Below are 21,375 nucleotides of genomic sequence, written 5' to 3' on the forward strand. Positions count from 1 at the left end.
TCATACATTCCTCCTGGTAACATCAGTCTTTGTGCAGGTTACAGTGTTTCACACTAATGTGGAATCCAATTAATGTTCTCAATCTTACAGAGATGAAATAAAATCAAATAATGGAAAATCCAGAATGAAATGTAATAATATTACGAAAAGGATAGTCACTACTCACCATATAGTGGAAATGCTGCTTCGCAGATAGGCACAACAAAAACACGCTCACAAAATAAGCTTTCTGGCAACAAGGCCTTTGTCAAAAGTAGATCTCTCTCTCTCTCTCTCTCTCTCTCTCTCTCTCTCTCTCTCTCTCACACACACACACACACACACACACACACACACACTGTGTGTGTGTGTGTGTGTGTGTGGGGGGGGGGGGGGGGAGGGGGGGCGCTCACCTGTGTCTGTCATATCTACTTTTGACAAAGGCCTTGTTGCCTAAAAGCTTATTTTGTCACAGTCTTTTTGTCTTGCCTATCTGCAACTCAGCATATGGTGGGTAGCAGCTATCCTTTTCATAACATTGTTAGAGACGAAATAAAAAGAATTTATTATGGAATCAAAATCATCTACTTCTCTGGAAGAGCTACTTTATTTGTTATTTACTAGTGCATTTGATTGATATTCATTTTAATGTCGACAACATTTTGTTACAATCTATCGAAATACTTGAAGAAATAATAAGATAACTCCAGTGATTCTGTGGTTTGTGGTTCCAACGATGACAGTTGTGCCAATAGGTGTCTGGAACAAGAATGCTTCCAAAACCCTTAGAAAATATACCGCAGTGTGCAAAACCAGTTTCGTTTCATACATCTGTAGGTGAATTTTATAAATGGAACAAACAATAACACAAAGTAAAAAATATGGGCCAAAATGAAACTCACAAAAGTACGAAAGAAAAACTACTAGAAAAGTTCAGAACTGCCAATGAGAGTGTGTGCACCTATGGTGATCTCTCAATTGACCCCTCAGAATCAAACATGAGACGGACATTGCGGATTTCTAGACTTCTGTGACCTGGTTAAGCAGACTCAAGGATTCATACAGAAGGGGCATGTGTAAAATTACGAAGTTTACTACAGGTCAAGGTGTAGGGAGATACCTGTAGTAGGTAATACTATAGAACAATTTGTAGTTGTAGTTGTAAAGATAGAATTAAAATACCCTCTATAGTTGTACAGCAACTAAGACAATACGGCCATACAGATGGAGAATTTGATGAAACTGTTGCTTGTTTCTTTCCTGTAGTCTTCATAAAATTGCAAAGTAGCTACTGAATGAAGAAAACAATTTTACTTACACCAGCCATATCAGACTAGAGAAAAGCAATACATTTAGGCACTTCACAACAATTATTACATTCATTTAGACAGAATTGGGATGGAGTAAGAAATTGTCCTGGCTGTTGTTCTGCATTTTGTGCAGCATACCCAGCATACTTGACCAAATTTGTAAAACATGGCGGCGCAAACTGATAAAGCAAAAATGATAAATCTGAAATGACAAAGAGCTGTAAGACATTATATTGTCCAACTCCCTGAAAAATGCTTTCCATTGTCAAAAAAGTTATTTATTCAGAGGTTGAATCACATTTGTTGTTCTGGATAGAATCTGCATTACATCAACAGTCTTTTAGTTACTGTTATCAAAGACAGAGATGGTGTTATGTCCTGGCCAAAAGCCGAACAAAAGCAATGAAGTACTTTCTGTGAGTGGTAAGAAGATGCTTCAAATACAATGCTGAAAATTATTCTATCCCATGTTCCCAGATTTTGATACGTCGAATAAAAGATTGTTGTTACAACTACAAGAAAATGCATATTTTTGTCAACAAACATGTTTCATTTTGTTGGAATAAAACGTCATGACTGGTCTTTTTTCACGCCTGGTGTCTTACATCAGGAAACATTGCCTGTTTGCATGTTTTGGGTGGTTTTTTTTCTTTTGGTGCTGTTGAGTGTGGCTTAATCCCACATTTTATACCTGTTTGCACAAATATAAATAGTAATAGTGCTGCTGGTGTTTAACATAAAAAACTGCATAGTTATACACAGCAATGTAGGATTAGGCCAGTCAACTGTGCCAAATGGAGAAATAACCCAAAAGATTGCAAGCAGATGGCATCTCCTGATATGAGTGAGAAATCAGACATGAAATACCATGACTGATAGGGTTTTATTTCAATAAAACAAAATATATTCAGTGACAAAAACACTCATCTTCTTATAGTTGAAAGATGGAATCAAAATACTCTCAATAACTATTTCAACGTTGGTAAAACGTGCAACATTCAAAAATTACCATAAGAACTGAGTTACCAGTTCCTGTAGAATGCAAGTACTTTAAAAATAAAGGAGACCATTCACCAAAAAGCAGAAGCATTCAGTTGCCATAGGCACACAATAAATAAATAATTATAATAATATAATAATAAAATGGTGTATTTGTGAGAAATATTCCGTTTCAATAAATTAAATTAAAAATTTCCTGATTGATGGAAATCATCTTAACGTGACATCGAACACTGTGCTGTGTAACATATCACTGAAGTACCGACGATTGAGGATTGCCACAATGAAAATATTCTTAGTTTAAATAGTAGGTTTAGACTAGTCTACTCTTTGGAATTTTCATCTAGTTTGTGGGTGAAATCTGGTGCAGACGAACACAGTGTTTCTGCAAGGCAGGACGGCAGTAGCGTCTGTATAACGCTTTGTAGTACTTGTGGGCAGTTTATTGTGTGCTGTCTTGTCCCAGTTTAAAGATAACCCCCTGCCATAGAACAACGCATACCATAACAGTTGGCATCATGCTTTGAGGGGGGGGGGGGGGGGGGGGGGGGGGGGGAAGAGGCAAAGTGTCTTTTAAGATTTGCGAGATCTGTCGTTTGTGTCATGTCATACAGAGTACAGAGTCGTGCTATACAGAGATATCAGCACAGTGTGTTACAAAGTGTTTCCTAATTGTAAACAAAAGTCATTATATGAGTGTTTCTGGAGAAGTACTCTAGATAATCTAGTAGAGCACTAGAACTAAGAAAACATTTCAGTTGTGAGCCAGAAGAAGATGCAGAGGTAAAGAAGTCTGCAATGATGATGAAGTACATTTATTCTGAGCACTGAAGCGGAAAGATTGAAGGTCAAATTTAATAATTAATGGCAACCAAGTTATTCAAAAAATTAATTATATGTGAAATGGTTGGTTTGGTACACGTGCTTAAAATTTGCACTTCTGCAGCCTGGATTTTTGTTTTACACTCTCTTGTCGTGGCTGCTTCTGCTTATTCACTAATTCAGGTGTTTTGCAGGAAGGGCTGTACAAACCACTGTTACGAGAGGTTCTTCATGTGGCAAAAATGAGTAGTAATTTCACCATTAAAAAAATGCAAGCTAAAATTTTGACAGTGAATTTCATTCAGTGTTTTCACTCTGGGGAAAAAAAGAGAGAGAAAATCAGGATAGGTTTTGACCTGTCAAATTAGACCACTCCCTTGACAGTTAGGGTTGTGAGGGAGTGTAACCTGTTGGAATATCATGGATGTAGATGCCAGAGAACTGCAACGGAATGGGAATGCGAAGATGTCATTAAAGATTTGATTGACAAAAAGAGTGCATGGTGAGCTCAGGAAAATGACATCTCTTTTTATGACTTTCCACTCACATCTAATCTCATGTGCTGCTTCGAATGTTAATGCTCAGTCACACCACTGTGGTTTGCAAAGACAGCTGTGGAAGTGCAGTTCAGCTGCTCGTACAGCAGGTACTCAAAAACACTGCTCCACATGTGTATATAAAATGCTGCCAAAACCACATAGTTTGGAGCAAATAAGGTCCAATATTCCAATAAGGGAAGAGAATTCAAGAGATAAATGTTATATAATATATCTCATACTTGGAGGTGGAGGAGGCCTTTAAAACTGTTATAGCATAGGGAGGACCAATGTCTACACGTCTCAGGGGGAGACATTTTAAACCACCTGATTCCCCTGAGCTATGTAGCTACATCCTCTAGAGTAAGGACAATCTTTGTGGAGAAAGACTATTTTTGTAAGCAGGGCATATCATTCCTTGCCTCTTCGCCTCACCACCAGCCTACAAATTGCTGTGCAATTGACAGTTTGCTCAATTTACCTGAACCCCACATGAGGTTCTAGGCAATGAGGCTCTCACTGAAGTCGTTATACAGCTCCCACAATCCTTCCTCTTGTCTGGAGATTAATTCACGCAATATGATTGGTGGCTCCGCAACCACCTGCTCCATGAGTAAGTTTTAGAATCACTGAAAGCCTCCTATTGTCACCACACATATGTGTTGGACAAGTGGTGTAAACAATATGTTCCTTTGGCCTGTCTTACTTCTAGATTAAGAGGCCTTCACTGAATTTGTTACCCAACTCCTCCAACACTTCCTCCTATGTGGAGATTTTAATACTCACAATATGTTTTGGGTCTTAGCAACCACTTGCACCAAGGTTGGTCAGTGAGAGCATACTTTCCAGCACTGCAACAATGTTGTTCACTGCTATCAGTCTATCTGCATAATCTCCATTTTGTGCACACATACTCAGTGAAACGTGGTTGATGACTTGTACCAAAATGATCCCTTTTTGATCTGGATTCACATGCCATTGGGATGCCTGAAAAAAAAAAAAAACCCACAACAATGGGTGTTTAGAAACTGCTGTGTTTGAACACCATGATAATATCGAGGAATAGATAGCTGATTTTACCTGCAGTGTCCACTGTGCATCCTCTCCACAGTCCTCAGGCCAAGTAAAATTGCAGCTTGCCCCCTGGTGGACTGGTTGCCGCTCCACAATCGTTCTGTAGGGTGACTCTGTGTAAGGCCTATTGCCTTTCAGCTAATGAGGGCAAAATGTCACTGAATTATTAGAGAGCGAGAAGAAATCATGGCAACTGTTCCTGAACAAAAACTGTTTATTAAAGGTACAGTTGTATGAAAGACCATGAAGAGAATTTACAGGAGAGGTGAAAGATACCCAGTAGGTCCTCTAATGTGGAATGAATGTCTCCAGAGCAATTTGCTAGAAAATGACAGGAATATTTTTGCAGTGTTATTGCCACTGCTAGGTGGGATGCAGAATTTTGATGCTGCAGAGTGGTTGCTGAGAGATGGGCAGTTAGGACTTAAGTTCTACCAATGGTGAAGAATACATCTGCCCCATTTCCATGTAGATGTGGGATTCTACATTTTATGTGCTAATGACACACCAACTGGTCATGACAGAGTCCAGTACAGCATATTAAGGCATTTCAGAGGCCAGAGAAAAGAGATCCTCCTAGACTTTTTAACTTCATTTGGGCATCAGGACACTTTTCCAGACTCCCGGAGAGAAGCTGTGTGATTGCAGTTTTATAACCTTGGAAGGACTGAACATGCCATATCAGTTATCATAGTGTTACACCTTGGCAGCTGTGTGAGGAAGACGTTGCAGCAAATGATAAACTGCTGCCTTGTCTGGATCTTAGAATCCAAGTAGCTCCATGGTTGCTTTCATTGTGGGTTCAGCAGACATTGCTCCACCTTTGACAACCTTGCCCTTTTGGAAGTGGCTATACAACCGTCTTTTCAGTTTTAGTAACCACTTAATAGGTATATTTTCTGACAATGGGAAGGCTTACAATACTACTTGGAGTTATGTGGTGCTACCCAAAAGTTCCTGGAATGTATGTGTAGCTGGTGAAGTCTAGCTAATAGGACGAGCATGTCATGCGAAGTTGATGATAGTGGGTGTCTGATAACATGTGCGCACAAATTTTTGTTTCAGACTTTGAAAAACCATTACATAAACACGTAAGGTTGAAGCAAGCATTTGAGAAAGACACCTTAGGTCACAGTCTGACTCAAGACTGTTTTAAACGGTTTCAAAATGACAGAACTTCATTTTATGATCCCCATTCACTACTGCCGTCAACTGGCATTACTCCTGAAAATGTTGCTGCTGTTCAGAATATGGAGCTGGAAGATCGTAGGCGGACCATCCTGGACATATGGAAACGTCACGGGGCAGTCTTGTGGGATGTGTCAGCAGATTTTGTACTATGAAAGTTGTGCACAGGCTATTGGTTCCTCCATCATGACAGTTCAAGGTCACACATTGCATTGGTCACCGAAGAGTTTCTGACAAAAAACAAAATGACAATTGTTCCACATCTGTGATATTCACCCAATCTGGCACCGAATGAGTCTCTCCCCCTCCCAGTATGAAACTCAAGTTAAAAAGCCAAAGATTTCACACAGCTGAGATTCAAACAGAATCATGGTACTAAACAGACTCATAAAAAATGCATTCCAAGGAGCTTTCACTTCATGGAAAAACTGTTGGGAGTGATGTATACAACCCGAAGTGATTTCTTTGAAGCTGATGGTGATTAATAAGACCCAGGTGAAGTGTAATTTTATTTATTGATGTATTCTGCGAACTTTTGGGTAGCACCTCACGTAATATCCCCAAACAATGTCATAAATCAAGCTTTAGACAACATCTTCCCATCTTTATACAATCATTCCTCTCCCTATGCTACTTTAAATATCAACTCAGTGATGTCCTCTCTAACAACTTTGAACAAGAGAATGTTGTCCCTCAAGATTGTGTTTTTAGTGTGACTGTCTTTGCTGTAAATGTTAATAGCTCAATGTTGACTAGCAGTAGTCCTGTACAGTATTCTTTATGGACAACTCCTCTGTCTTTTTTTCCTCCTCCAGCCTATCAACAACAACCCGTCAGTTGCAGCTGACTATTAAAAAGTTGGAGAAATTGGCAGAGAAGAAAGGTTTTAATTTGTTGTTGTCAACCAAAAAGTCTGTGAGTATGAGTATCCTTTCTAACCATTAACACACAGTTTCGACTCCACCCCCCACCCCCCACCCCAAAAAAAAAAAAAAAAAAAAATTGAGGATGAGGGAGAGCCTATTGTTAATAATTATAATACATTCCACCCGGGCCACCATGACTGCTTTAGTCCCCCAGAGGTCGTAAACTTTTTCGACTTCTTTCTGTAGTTCCTGCTTATAAGATGAAAGAGAAAAGCAGATTACCGTCCATTTCAGAAATATTGTCATTGGTTTCAAAACTGCCAGCATCACTCTTGGAACCAGATTCTTCAAGCAGACCCAATATTTCATAATCAGTCAAAATGTCCCCCATTTTATGACAGAGTTTTGTAATCAAGAAGACTATGGAAGCACACTGCAACAACAAATGTGGAGGAACAGATCACGCTTGTAATATGTTTTTCAAGTCGCGTAGCACTTTTTGGAAGCAGAAACTCCATGTAGCGCAACTCCGAAGTACTAAAAGAGTGAATAGTTTACTGCAAGCCACCGCTGTTCAGATGCGTCTTGAAATAACAATCAGGAAAGCTGCACTCGCAGATCCATGAGTGCTGAATGTGAAGGAAATCACAATGCACCCATAACTTCTATAGGCACTGACTGGAATGTTTTAAGGAAACAGTGAGCTTTTGGGACCTCACGTTTGATTTTAAGCTTAACTGGTTGCCACACTTCAGGAACCTAAAAGCATGATCCCTGAAATCACTAAATATTTTAAAATGTATGAGCCATTTGTTATGGCGAGCAGACTGAACAGCTTTACAGGGTCTTTGTGTGAAATTGGCTAATTATGGGTGCACAGTATATAGGTCTGCAAGGTTTATTTAAATTTGGATGTGACACGCCATGAAGGAATTAGGCTGGCCATTGGGTCCTTTAGAACCAGTCCCGTACCCTGTCAAACCATCATTTGACATCTGGCACTGACTGCTCATTGTGTGACAGGTCAATAAACTAATATCCATGCTATGGACACCTATGTACCATACTGTTGCTCACCTGCAGAGGAAGATTTTTTAATAATTGACAGCAAGTGAGGCTGTATGGGTTGGCGCAATTTTCACCTTGACTCGTAAAGAACCCCAGAACTGTTTTATGAAATTTTAAATAAGTATCACAGTTTTAAAATAGCAAGGGGACTCCTTTGGGAGTCACCTGCTGGCTGTCATGCCACTGTTGTGTTACAGAAGCCAACCAGCTGTGGGAGGAAGAGTGGGTTGGCCATGAGTGACAAGAAGCTATCAGTGGTATAGACAAATATCCAGCCATGATGTGCCCTGTACAGTTTACTCCAATGGGATGTTGTAACCCTGACCTGTCTCTGAATAAAACACTGTTCCTTAATACATGGCTTTTTACTCTGGCGAGAGGAATGCCCAGTCTGTGATGCCTGTGGCATACGCATCACTATATGCCACTGTTTAACAGAATGCTTTTTATATTGTGATGGGGAGGCAAAAGGAAATTTAGGTAGCAATCTGCCCTCTATTTTAGCAAATGATGAGGCGAGTGTAATAAAGATTCTAAAATTATGTTTAGTGTCTGGACTCAAGCCAAAGCTTTTAGGCTGGAAATTTCATTGTGTTACAGAATGGCTGGCTCATCCTTTTTAATCCAGCGATCAGCTAGCCACAACTATCTGTTACGTGTGTGTGTGTGTGTGTGTGTGTGTGTGTGTGTGTGTGTGTGTGTGTGTGTGTGTAGGTCAGTAGGTCATTTTTATAATTTAATTGTAGTTGATTCTGCCAATTTTATAAGACACTAGTCTCGAGCTATTTTTGTACAATACCAGAGTAGGCAGTTGAGAAGAAAGCCAGTGAGGGTTGAGGTGGGGAAACAGACCTTTCTTCTCACTTCCTTCTGCCCCACCCTTGAACTGTAGTCCTTTTCCTCACTTCCTTCCGCCCCATCCCGGAACTGCATTACTAGCCATCCAAGCAACATTGGCTTACCAGTAGATTTGATTTTCAGCCTTTTTTTGACTTACCAGTAGACTTGATTTTCAGCCTTGTTGTTTGTCATTGTTCAGAGGTTCAGTTCACAGCCCCTCCTCCCTCCCCATCCCTCCTCCTCCTCCTCCTCCTCCTCCTCCTCCTCCTCCCACCCCCTCTCCTCCTCACCACTCCGTAATTGCCAAAGGAAAAAATTCAAGTGAAATTTGAGTGCACACATCAAATCCACATTAAAAGGCAAGAAACAGATGACAAAATGCTATTATTATGACATTCTAACTGTGTAAAACAAAACATGTATTAAAAAAATACAGTGTACACAGAAAGAGATTTGAGACAATTTATGTTGCTTGAACCTCTTCAACTCCGATGCAGAAACAGTTCTCTCATAGTTGTATAACTGAATTTCTTCTTCTTCTTCTTCTCCTCCTCCTCCTCCTCCTCCTCCTCCTCTCCCCCCTCTCCCCCCCTCTCTCTCTCTCTTTTTGGGTAGCACATACTCTCCTGTCTATACCACTTTACCTCATTCACAACCACATTCCTGCCACACACATTCTCCTCAGCTGCAGGCAGTTAATACCTTGGTGTTATGAACCAAAAACGAAACAATATCATCTGCTTCAATTGTAGAAGTGCTAGCTGGTAATTAAATAGAAGATAAGTGTCCAATTCTGTTGCTTTGGTCTTCACTTTTCAGGCTGCTACTTTTTGTCGAATGTCAGCAAGTGCAGTCCCAGTGAGACAATGAGACAAGACAACTTCCACAGAGGAGTGTGTCATATACACTGTGTAACAATGTGACTGATGGTAGCCGTAGCTACTGCTCTGGTATGAAGAGATCCATACCATACAGGGCACAAAGGTAGTGCAGAAGTCACCACTGTTTCTGTTTGTGCTCTACAACTTTTTTTTCAGTTTGTGGGTACCATAATTTCTGGCAGCCACATTCAGCTTGGTATCCAGACATTGCTGCTTAAACAACGAGGTGTGGGCCAATGTAATCTCTAAGAGATCAGGAGTTTCACAATGTTCCAGCCTGTTATCTTCTCAGGAGAGGTTTAAATGTCTTTTTGTCTTTCTGTTTCTTGGATGAGAAACATGTTTCTCAGTGACTTCGGGTTTGAGATGGTTCCTTTCGTAGGTCAAAAGTTTTCAGTTGCCCATCACAATTGTAGATTTATGGTTAGAACAGTAAGTTTTTTCTGAATATCCTATCATATCCCTATTCTGATCATAAAACAAGTGTAGCATGTAAATACTGAATGCCTCTGTTGTGTATTTGATTGATTGTTCTCATAGAAGAGTGTCCACGAAATCAATGACATGCCTTTACCTTAGACAGTTCCATTCAAATAGGTGTCATTCCTTCAGCTGTGTATCAGTCAGTTTGCATTAGTTTACAGTAAACTGTGTTCCTCTAGCAACGCGTTTGTATACTTCATCAGGTTCATGTCATATTACCTCCTAATGGGGTGGAAGCAGGAGATTGGAATTGAAAAAGTGCTGTAATTGTAGCTCTGCCTCAGGAATGCTATTCTAGTATGATAAAAGCAACAAAAGTTGGTGGAACTCATAACAACTAATCGACATCCTTTGTCATTGCTTTGATTGTGTATCATAATGCCTTGAAATGAGGGACTTCTACTTAGGACCCTTCCCATCCCTCCTAAAGTGGTGTTCCGTTGCCTATTCAACCTCCTCTGCAACATCCTAGTCCATTCCAATGCAACTACCTATTCCAGCACCTTGCCACAGGAATCTTATCTTTGTGGAAGACCAAGCTCAAGACCTGCCCAATGCACCCATGCTGCTCCAACTATTCCATTCCTGTCTCAGGCTTATCCTACCCTTTCAGAGGCCAGGCCACCTATGGAAGAAACAGCCATATCATATACCAGCTCTGCTGTAATCGTTGCTCAGCTTTCTATATTGGTATGATGACCAACCAGCTGTCCACCATGATGAACGGCCGCCAAAAAACTGTTGCCAAGAGCGATTTGGACCAACAGAGGCACAGTGCAACTGAAAAAAACATGCTTGATTTCAGTGGGTGCATCAAGACCTGCCCAATGCACCCATGCTGCTCCAACTATTCCATTCCTGTCTCAGGCTTATCCTACCCCTTCAGAGGCCAGGCCACCTATGGAAGAAACAGCCATATCATATACCAGCTCTGCTGTAATCGTTGCTCAGCTTTCTATATTGGTATGATGACCAACCAGCTGTCCACCATGATGAACGGCCGCCAAAAAACTGTTGCCAAGAGCGATTTGGACCAACAGAGGCACAGTGCAACTGAAAATAACATGCTTGATTTCAGTGGGTGCATCACAACTCAAATCATCTGGGTCCTCCTCTCACCACTAGCTTTTATGAACTTCACAGATGGAAGTTATCCTTAAAACACATTCTCTGCTTCTGAAACCATCTCGGCCTCAAGCTACAGTAACCCACTGCCCCAACACTTTCCCCCCAACTGTTTCCGTCCCCTCTGTCCTATTACCTCCTCTCAGTTCACTGCCTCTCATTCTAATTGTCCACTGCTCTCTGCCAGTGCAATATCCGGTTTCTTTCCTTTCTCTGGTCCTCTTCTTTCCACTCTCCTTTTTCACCCCCCTCCCCTTCCATCTGCCACAGTCTCCCGAAACTTCACCAGGCAGCCTTGTCCTGCTACTGCTAGTTCCTGCATGCTCCATCAGGTGGTACCGGTTCCTCTTCTCTCACCTGTACCCTGCTATCCCCCCCCTCCCCTCTCCATATGTTTGTTCCCATTCAACAAGTTTCGGTTGTGTGTGTGTGTGTGTGTGTGTGTGTGTGTGTGTGTGTGTGTGTGTGTGTGTGTGTGTGTGTTTTTCCCTTTTTTGGAGAAGGCTTTGGTCAAAAGCTTAATGTGTAACTGTATTTTCGTTGTGCCTGTCTGCATATGTCATCCTTAATGTGATAAGCAATGTGTCTTTTTCATAAATGGTGATACTCGAATATGAGCTTTCTGTTGTTTTAAGAAGAGAATTATTTTTAATGAAAAATTTCAAATACATTGGGAAGCAATAGTTAATATCTCTAGTTCCCTGTGCTTTCACTTGCAAAGAGTAAATCTGAATCATAATCTCTCTTTTACCTTCTTATCTTACATAAAGGAGGGAGCTTTCTATTGTGCATGATTGATGTGTTTTATGTTTCACACCATGTCAACAGTCTCTCCCCATTTATTTCATCAACAGTGTTGCCGCATACAGTTATGTGGTATTTAAAGTTGTCCATCACAATAGATTTACAGGCGTGGAGCCGATCTTTTCATGTGGCGATTTATAAATGCGCGTGACTATAATGCTACTGAACTCTGCAGAGATAATGTCAGGTGTCCCCCCCCCCCCCCCCCCCCCCCCCCCCGTAGACACTGCATTCTTTCAGGTGTGACTTTATAAAGATTACACTTCTTTATTGCATATATGATCTTCCAGCTACGATCAACATTCTGGAACTGTATGTGATGTTTCAGCCCCTGTCATCAATTGGTAATTTTTGGACATCTTTGGCAGCATCTCTGTGTGTTTCTTAATTACACAAGATATCAGATTTGTTACTGTGAAAGAAATTATTTAGCAGTTGTTCTTTGGCTTTTTAGTGATTTCAGTATTTCTGGTTATAATACATAAAGTAGTTTCAAAAAATAATTATTTTATTGAATTCATTATTTTGTTGGTGTTTTGGGAGTGGAAGGATAGGATAGGCTGCTGATCCACTGTTTCTGAGGGTTTCCAATATGTTTTAATTTTAACACTCTTTGGGAATGCTCTCACCATTTCACCCATCATTCCTTCCACATGTTACTGTTTTCTTATGTATTCACTCCTCACTCTGGCGCTCAATATTATGTTGCTCAAGGAGTGTAAGAATCTCATTTGTGCCCTGTTTATTTTGGTTTTATGATATAAATAATTTGTGAAATTGTTCTCTATATTTGGTTTGTGGACTGTGAAATATGGCCAGCTAAATATAAATAATCAACATTTTTATTTCAGTCACAGCCATTACCTTTTGCTGTCAAAAATTTACATATTTTGGAGTTTTTACACAGATCTTAGTAAAACATCTTTGGTTTCAGCCATTAGTATTTAGCCACCTACAAATAACAATAAGAAAAAGTTATTGTGCACAACATAATTGCTTTAGCTGTATTGTTAGATTTAAGAGAGTGTGGTTTTTTAAAGTTGTTCCTCTGTGAACATAACAGTGTTTCATAAAAAATTTTGTTGAAATTTCAATGTTGTCTTAACTTTGTTCTAGAAATGAATGCACAGAAAGCTGTCGTGCAAGGAGAAGAGACCTCGAGGCTGAAGGGAAACAATTGAGGCGGGAGCTGAAGCTGAAAGATGAGCGGTTCCTTGCTGCGGAAAGGGAAATGCAGGTACATTTCATATTGAATTAAGTACGTGACAACCTTAAACTGTCCAAAGATCTTGCCTGGGAGTAGTTAAAAACTGGAAATGATTTATTATGGTTTCTTTCATAAAGTGAAGTTGCCTTTGAATGCTGTGTAGAAGAATGTGGTTTGTAAATATGGAATTGTTGTGAAAAGGTTGTTGTTGTTTTTACCCTTTCAGTGTGCCCTTTTTTTTTAATTGAGTGGACAAAAGAAAGATAGACATAAATGCACTTTTAAAAAATTCTCACACAAAATGGAACAGCATGTACACCACATAGGATTAAGTTATCTTGATCTCAAATTAAGAACATTTTGTAACACACTTGGGACTGTAGAGAGTTATGATGGAAGACACATCACTCATCTAATGGCTTTAAGTGACACGAGACACACTGAAGCTGTTCAGCCAGCTGTTTGTTGTTGATCACCAAAACTACATTGAAAAAATTGTGAAATATTTTGAAGACAATATTTACCATATTTATGATCAAGCTATCTCAGAGTCTCATTTATCTCAGTTTGAGATAAATGGTACCGGGGTCCAATAGCATTCGTTGCTCTACAATTAATATTGTTTATTGAAACTGCCTGGCAGATTAAAACTGTATGCCAAACTGGGGCTCGAATTAGGGACCTTTGCCTTTAGTGGGAAAGTTGTCCAGCAATTGAGTTACTCAAGCACAACTCAAGAGTTTGGGTAGCCCAGTAGAGCATTTGCCCTCAAAAGGCAAAGGTTCTGGTTTCGAGTCCCGGTCTAGCACGTAGCTTTGATGTGCCAGGAAGTTTCATATGAGAACACATTCCGCTGCATAGAAAATTTTTTATCCAGAATGTTGTTTATTGATGGAGATGGTGATTAAGGTCCCTGACAAAAAGAGGAATAAAATTGCTATTTCTCCGTGTAGATCATGGTTTCTTGAGGTACTCATATTACCTGAGGTTCATTGGGTAATACAGAATGTAACTGATTAAATACAGCAAAGCTTATTATTGTACTTTTTCATACTGTTTTGCTAACAAGACACCTCTTAACTCGCTGGCAGACACTGCGTGTGCTTTTTATGTCTTAATGTATTAACTCTCCTTGCTTGCTCAAGAAGCCAATATTGACTCTTTGAGCAAGGTGAGAGTGTTAGGTCCATATCTTTTCGTTTCATCTGATAAATTCTGTGTTTTCAATGTCTCTGAGTGAACTAGATTTATTACTGTAAAAGTAACTCTTTACTTTTGTAACTAAACAACTTTGGTTAAGTTTAATTGCAGCAGTATATCTTTTGTTTCTATTCGATAATGGTAGAAAAGTTATGTCTTACAGACTGACAGCCAGATGTTTCTTTTGAATGTTCCAGGCACCTGTAAAACCCATACTCAGTACATAGATTACTCTTTCCTTGGTTACCTATGTCATGCATCCCATTTTATTAATAATAAAATTAAGATAAAAAGAGGTTAAGGAAGCTCTCAATATTGTGTGAGGATCACTCCAAAACTAATGCTCCCCATTTATTTTAATGGAAACTACAAGAGATACAGATAACACTATAACACAGTTAAATAGAGCAAGATTTCAGCTACATACTATAATTTTCTGTCTTAAGCCACCACCATTCATTATGCAGTTTTGCAAATGATGAACAGGCACCTGCATGCTGCACCCATAAATGCCTGAACCAACTGAGGCTAGCCACTGTCTTACGCATCTGATGACAGTATTTGAGTCTGAAATAAGTTGACCACGTAGTCCTTATTTCATGTTCCCAAATAGATGAAAGTATGAAGGTGTTAAATGAGGAGTGTATGGCGGATGTCGTAGGACAGCCCAGCCATATTAGGCAGTGAGTTCCACGGTTGTTAAACTGCTGTGTGACCCAGCAGCGTCTTGGTGTCAACAGAAGTTTGTATTGAAGAATGTTGTGTTGGGTGGTATGCTCAGCAATGGTGTGGTCCAGCTGTTCCTTGGCCACAGTTTGTTGGTGACTGTTCATGCATATAGACAGCTTTTTGGTCGTCATGCCCACATCGAGTGCAGCATAGTGGTTGCAGCAGCTGGCTGGTTTCACAGGTAGCTCTGCCTTTAATGGGATAGGTGATGCTTTTGACCAGACTGGAGTAGGTGGTGGTGGGAGGGTGCATGAGACAGGTGTCACATCTACATCTTGTAGGGAAATGAGCCATGAGGCGAGGGTTTGGGAGCCAGAGTTGTGTAGAGATCGATGAGGACAGTGTGTAGGTTCAGTGGGCAGCAGAATACCGCTGTAGGAGGAGTAGGAAGGATAATAGGTAGGACATTCCTCATTTCAGGGCACAAACGATAGGCAATCAAAACACTGGTGGAGAATGTGATTCAGCCTAGTTGTCCTACCCCCTCTCTATCTCATCCCTGTATGCTCCCCCAATCTGAACTCCTCCGTCCCCCACCCCTACCGTGCTATCTCCCCCTCACCCTTCCATGCCTCAGCCTCCACCTTACCACCTGCGTGAATCTCCCATCATGTGCTGCTGCTTGTAGTGTGGCCTCAGCAGTCAGAGACTGGTTGCGTGCAGGAGTGCGCGTGCACGTTCTATCTCTGATGAAGGCCTTGTTGGCCATAAGCTCATTTTCTGACAGTCTTTTTGTTATGCCTATCTGCAACTCAACTTCTATGCTATATGGTGAGTAGCAACTATCTTTTTCATAATATTGTTGCATTTCCCCCTGCATTCTCCACTGTTAATGTTTGGCAATATATTGATAGCTCAGATGAAGTTTTGTATAGAAAACCATTACAATCAATTTCACAAGCATGATTATAGCTGAACTTAAAAACATTGGTGAGATTACTCCATATGAATCTGATGGAAGCTGCTTTTGTCACAAGAGGTCTACAGTTTTCTTTCAGCATCTGTCTCATGTAAGTGATGGAGTTTATGCAGAACTATTTACCTGTCAGGACAACAACAATGACAGCCCAATGGTACTTGCAATTTATAATATTCCATCTAAGATAACAAGAACAGGAAAACTGTTTGCTGACAAAGAGTTCATAAAAGAGTACATCAATGATGCTGCAAATCTTCTGTGCCCCTTGAATGCAAATCAGTTTCAAGCAATCAGTCGTTCTAAGTGAACTCTACACTGCTGAATAATTACTATGACTGGTACTTTTATTGGCATTGAATATTAAAGTTAAGGGCTTCATTGCATTTTACGAGTCTGTGGACATTTCAGGTACTGCACAGTTAGTGATTCTTGGTGTTTATGCTGATTTGCAAGCAGCTGATGATTTTTGACATGAGATCTCAGAGAGACCTCCCACTGATGTGGATATCTTAAAAACCCCTGAAGAAGTTGTTGATTCCATTGGTTTACTCTGGGAATGTTTGGTGCCAGTGACAACAGATGGAGCACCTACTATGAAAGAATAGCAAATGGGATGTGTTGGATTTCTAAGAAAGGACCTGCGGTGCATAGAATAATCATTGAACAGCATTTACTACATTATTGTTGTTGTTGTTGTTGTTGTTGTTGTCTGCAGTCCAGAGACCGGTTTGATGCAGCTCTCCATGCTACTCTATCCCGCTGAAGCTTCATCTCCGAGTAACTACTGCCACCTACACCCTTCTGAATGCATTTAGTGTATTCGTGCTTTGGTCTCCCTCTACGATTTTTACCCTTTGCACTTCCCTTCAGTACTAAATTGATGATCCCTTGATGCCTCAGAACGTGTTCTACCAACCGATCCCTTCTTCTAGTCAAGTTATGCCAAAGATTCCTCTTCTCCCCTATTCTATTCAGCACATCCTCATTAGTTACATGACCTACCCATCCAATCTTCAGCATTCTTCTGTAGCACCACATTTTGAAAGCTTCTATTCTCCTTTTGTCTAAACTATTTACTGTCCATGTTTCACTGCTGTACTGGCTACACTCCGTACAACTATCAGAAAGGTTTTCCTGACACTTAAATCTATACTTATTGTTAACAAATTTCTCTTCTTCAGAAACGCTTTTCTTGCCATTGCCAGTCTACGTTTTATATCAACTCTACTTTGACCATCATCAGTTATTTTGCTCCCCAAATAGCAAAACTCATTGACTACTTTAAGCGTCTCATTTCCTAATCTAATTCCCTCACCATCACCCGACTTAATTTGATTACATTCCATTATCCTTGTTTTGCTTTTGTTGATGTTCATCTTATATCCTCCTTTCAAGACACTGCCCATTCCGTTCAACTGCTGTTCCAGGTCACTTGCTGTCTCTGACAGAATTGCAATGTCATCGGCGAACCTCAAAGTTTTTATTTCTTCTCCATAGATTTTAATTCCTACTCCAAATTTTTCTTTTGTTTCCTTTACTGCTTGCTCAATATACAGATTGAATAACATCGGGGATAGGCTACAACCCTGTCTCACTCCCTTCCCAACTACTGCTTCCCTTTCATGCCCCTTGACTCGTATAACTGCTGTCTGGTTTCTGTCAAATTGTAAATAGTTATTTGCTCCCTGTATTTACCCCTCCCACCTTCAGAATTTTAAAGAGAGTATTCCAGTCAACATTGTCAAAAGCTTCCTTCAAGTCTACAAATGCTAGAAACGTATGTTTGCCTTTCCTTAACCTACCTTCTAAGATAAGTCGTAGGGTCAGTATTGCCTCACATGTTCCAACATTTCTACGGAATCCAAACTGATCTTCCCTGAGGTAGGCTTCTACCAGTTTTTCCATTCATGTGCAAAAAATTTGTGTTAGCATTTTGTAGCCGTGACTTATTAAACTGATAGCTCGGTAATTTTCACCCTGTCAACGCCTGTTTCCTTTGGAATTAGAATTCTTATAGTCTTCTTGAAGTTTGAGGGTATTTCGCCTGTCCCATACATCTTGCTCACCAGATGGTAGAGTTTTGTCAGGGCACAATTAAAAGCAAACATCAGTGATGGAAATTTTTGTAACCTTTAGTGTTTGTCTTCATGTGGAAATTGTGTTCCAGGCATTAGTCTCATTGTAAATTCGGAAAATGGATCTTATGTAATACTTTTCAAAACCATGACATCTTTTCTGCTGTCGCATTAAATACTGCTCACTTATTTGGTAACGCAGGCTAGGAAACAGATTTGTTACAGAAGAAGAAAGTGCAGAAATGGTAGGGAAGAGTGTAGAGGATAAGGGAAACAGATGGCAGGCCAGCCCCTGCATCCATGCCCATCACAGTTACCTGCTCACGCGTAAGTGCACATCACATGAGAAGGATTTCTGTGCGCCTCTAGTCTTGTAGCTTTCGGAATTTCCAGTTGCTTTAATCTCCAAAAATCCAAAAGAACCTTATTCTGCTTATTCCATGAGACTGCGCATAAATTGGCCTGTATGGCTATGTCTTGAACTACTTCAACAATATTATGAAAAGGATAAATGGCTACTCACCATAAAGATGACCCATAAAATTGCAGACAGGCACAACAAAGAAACTGTTACGTATTGAGCTTGCGGCAGAAGCCTCCTTCAGAAAGAAAAAGGAGGAGGAAGAGCTCAATGAACTACTTCATTGTTGCAAGGTTTACATCACTACTCCGTGGACTTGGATTCCACCTCATAGTGTAATAACACATTTCATCTCCAGTGGTGGTGGTGGTGATGTATGTGATCAGAAAGTTGACATCTTCAGCCTCATATTGGTCCAGCAGGTCCTGAAAAATTTCCATTGATTAGTGTTCACACACTCTTCGCAATAGCGAAGGTTGTGGAACTTCTCTGAGGCATAATAGCAAACATTCAGCTTGTTATGAACATCCGTTTCACCTCCATTGAAACACATGAACCACTGCCTCACATTACTCATGTCTGCTGTATCATTTCCCTATGCTTCCCTATGTGTGTAGTTCGAAAAGTGACAGGTATAAGATGGCCACAACAGGTGGTAATGGACTACCCCACACCACACCATTGGCGATTTTCTAATATTTTATATCAAACAGGAAATAAGCTGACATGAGAAAATTCCTAAAAAGTGCAGTGAAACAGTTGTATTTTGCTGCTGTTAGCCTTTTTTATAATCTTAAAGATGATTTAAGTCCAGCATTCTATATGAATGTGACATGACATGTGGTACAAACTGTGAGAACAGTTGAGGAGTCGTGCAAGGAATGTTAGTGACACAGGGGACTAAAACAGTCGGCTGTCACTAAGCACTGCCTTTTGGATATAATCATGAAATGAATTTTGAGAAGACGAGTATCATGGTGCAAATGCCTGGTTTCTTTTACAGTGTAATTAGGTTTCTGTGACAGTGTAACTAAGGAATCTACCGAACTACAGATGCAGGAAAATCTAACAAACCTCTGTGGAGGTTTCAGTTTAACCAAGTCTTAGGGTCCAACACTCCTTTCGCTAACACATTGCTAGCCAGCTTATCTACTACAACTGGAAAAGAGAGAGAGAATATGTGTTTCAGAGAATAGAAGTGTGGGCTCTGAAAAAGAAATGAACATCAAACAGCATTGTGGGCACGAGAAGTTGAACTCAGTTGTAACTATTGGCATAACACTAACACCACTTTACAGTCTCATTGGAGCTCAGATAGTGAGTACACATAACACCACCTGCTAGCAGTGCCTGAAGAAGATTGAATTGGTCATTGAAATATTGAGCATAAAAATGGAATTGACAACTTAACCTGGGACCACATAATTAACCAACAGGAAAAGAGTGCAAATATTCAAAAATTACACTGCATCAACATAATCCGGTTCGGACACTTCAAAGTCGATGCACAAAATTTGGAGGCATTAATTTTAAAATGATCCTCACAGCATTACACAGACCAGGCATGCTGCCGTACTGCTACACAGTGACAATCTTATAAATGCTTTTTAAATTGTGTTTGTTTACTTCTGCCAGTAATTTTTTGTTAAGGGTATATCTCGTTTCCAATTTTATTTGTGAATAATTTTTTCTTGTGCACACTCCAGTCACATTAATGTGACCACTGCTTATGTCTGATGTAAATGTGCGGTAACCGCTCACAGACAGCAGGTGGCAGCAATAGCTGCGGAGGGTATATAAAGCATGTCAGGGGGAATGTATAAAATAGTGCAGCTGTTGTCGTAATGCAGATTCATTTGACATGGAGAAGGGTATGATCATTGGCTTTTGCGCCAAAGGTGAAAGCATTTCTGAAATAGCGAAGTTTGTAAACTGTTAACATTGCATGCTGCTGTAATTAAAATATACCATGCATGGCAAAATGGTGCTATCCGAAATTGGCTCTGAGGCAGCTGTGTGTACAGGCAAATCCTCATGCAACTGTTGAGAAAATGACCACCCAAATTAAAAAGCAGCCATTAACTGTCTCCTCGATGACCGTTCAGCAAACATTGGTGTTTATGGGCCTCCACAGCAGGCTCCCGGATCGTGCTGACTGCCGTTCATTGACTAAAAAGGCTGGAATTTGCACGCCTGTACTGAAACTGAATATCCACTGAGTAGCAAGAGGTGGTCTTCTCAGATGAATCGTGTTTTATGCCCCATCAGATGGCTGTTGGTGTGTGTACAGCCCTGCAACAATCGTCAAATGGCTCCATGCTGGAGGAGGGAACGTTGTACTCTGGGAAATATTTTCATGACATTCCCTGGGTGATCTCGTAATTCTGGAAGGCACAGTCGATCAACACAAATATGCATCTATCCTTGAGGACCATGTCCACCCCGACATGCAGTTTGTTTTTTCCTCAACACGATAACATCTACCAGTAGGACAATGCAGCATTTCACACAGTTTGCAGTGTGCATGCATGGTTCGAAGAGCTTCATAATAAGTTCACTGCATTCCCCAGGCCACTAAACTCCCCAGATTTAAACCCAATCAAGAACCTGTGAACATCTGGGATCAGATCCTCAAATGAGAAATCTAATGTAGCTGGCCATGGCACTGGAGTCAGCATGGCTCCACATCCCTGTCACTACTTCCAAAACCTCATTGACACTCTTTCTGTACACCTGGACTGCAAAAGGTGTTATTCAGGCTTTTGACATGTAATCATACATTTGCAAAAAATTAACCAGTTACATAATATTACATAGGTAATATAGTCTTCAATTCTACAACCAAAGCATGGATATGTTCTGAGTGCCTCTGTTGGCCTGTTCAGTTGTACTTTAACAATGTAGTAATT

The 21,375-nt window shown here is 40.4% G+C and overlaps 1 protein-coding gene across 1 annotated transcript in view; it reads left to right on the forward strand.

Annotated features, from left to right (window-relative positions):
* The window catches only part of LOC124798088 (macoilin-1), a 171,739-nt gene that overhangs the window by 132,820 nt on the left and 17,544 nt on the right, over positions 1–21,375 (forward strand). Inside the window, exon 12 of the mRNA XM_047261330.1 lies at positions 13,092–13,212. Coding sequence (XP_047117286.1) covers positions 13,092–13,212 — 121 coding nt within the window. The remainder of the gene's footprint in view (positions 1–13,091; positions 13,213–21,375) is intronic.

Source organism: Schistocerca piceifrons, chromosome 5 (genome assembly GCF_021461385.2).
Source record: "Schistocerca piceifrons isolate TAMUIC-IGC-003096 chromosome 5, iqSchPice1.1, whole genome shotgun sequence".
Taxonomy (NCBI): domain Eukaryota; kingdom Metazoa; phylum Arthropoda; class Insecta; order Orthoptera; family Acrididae; genus Schistocerca; species Schistocerca piceifrons.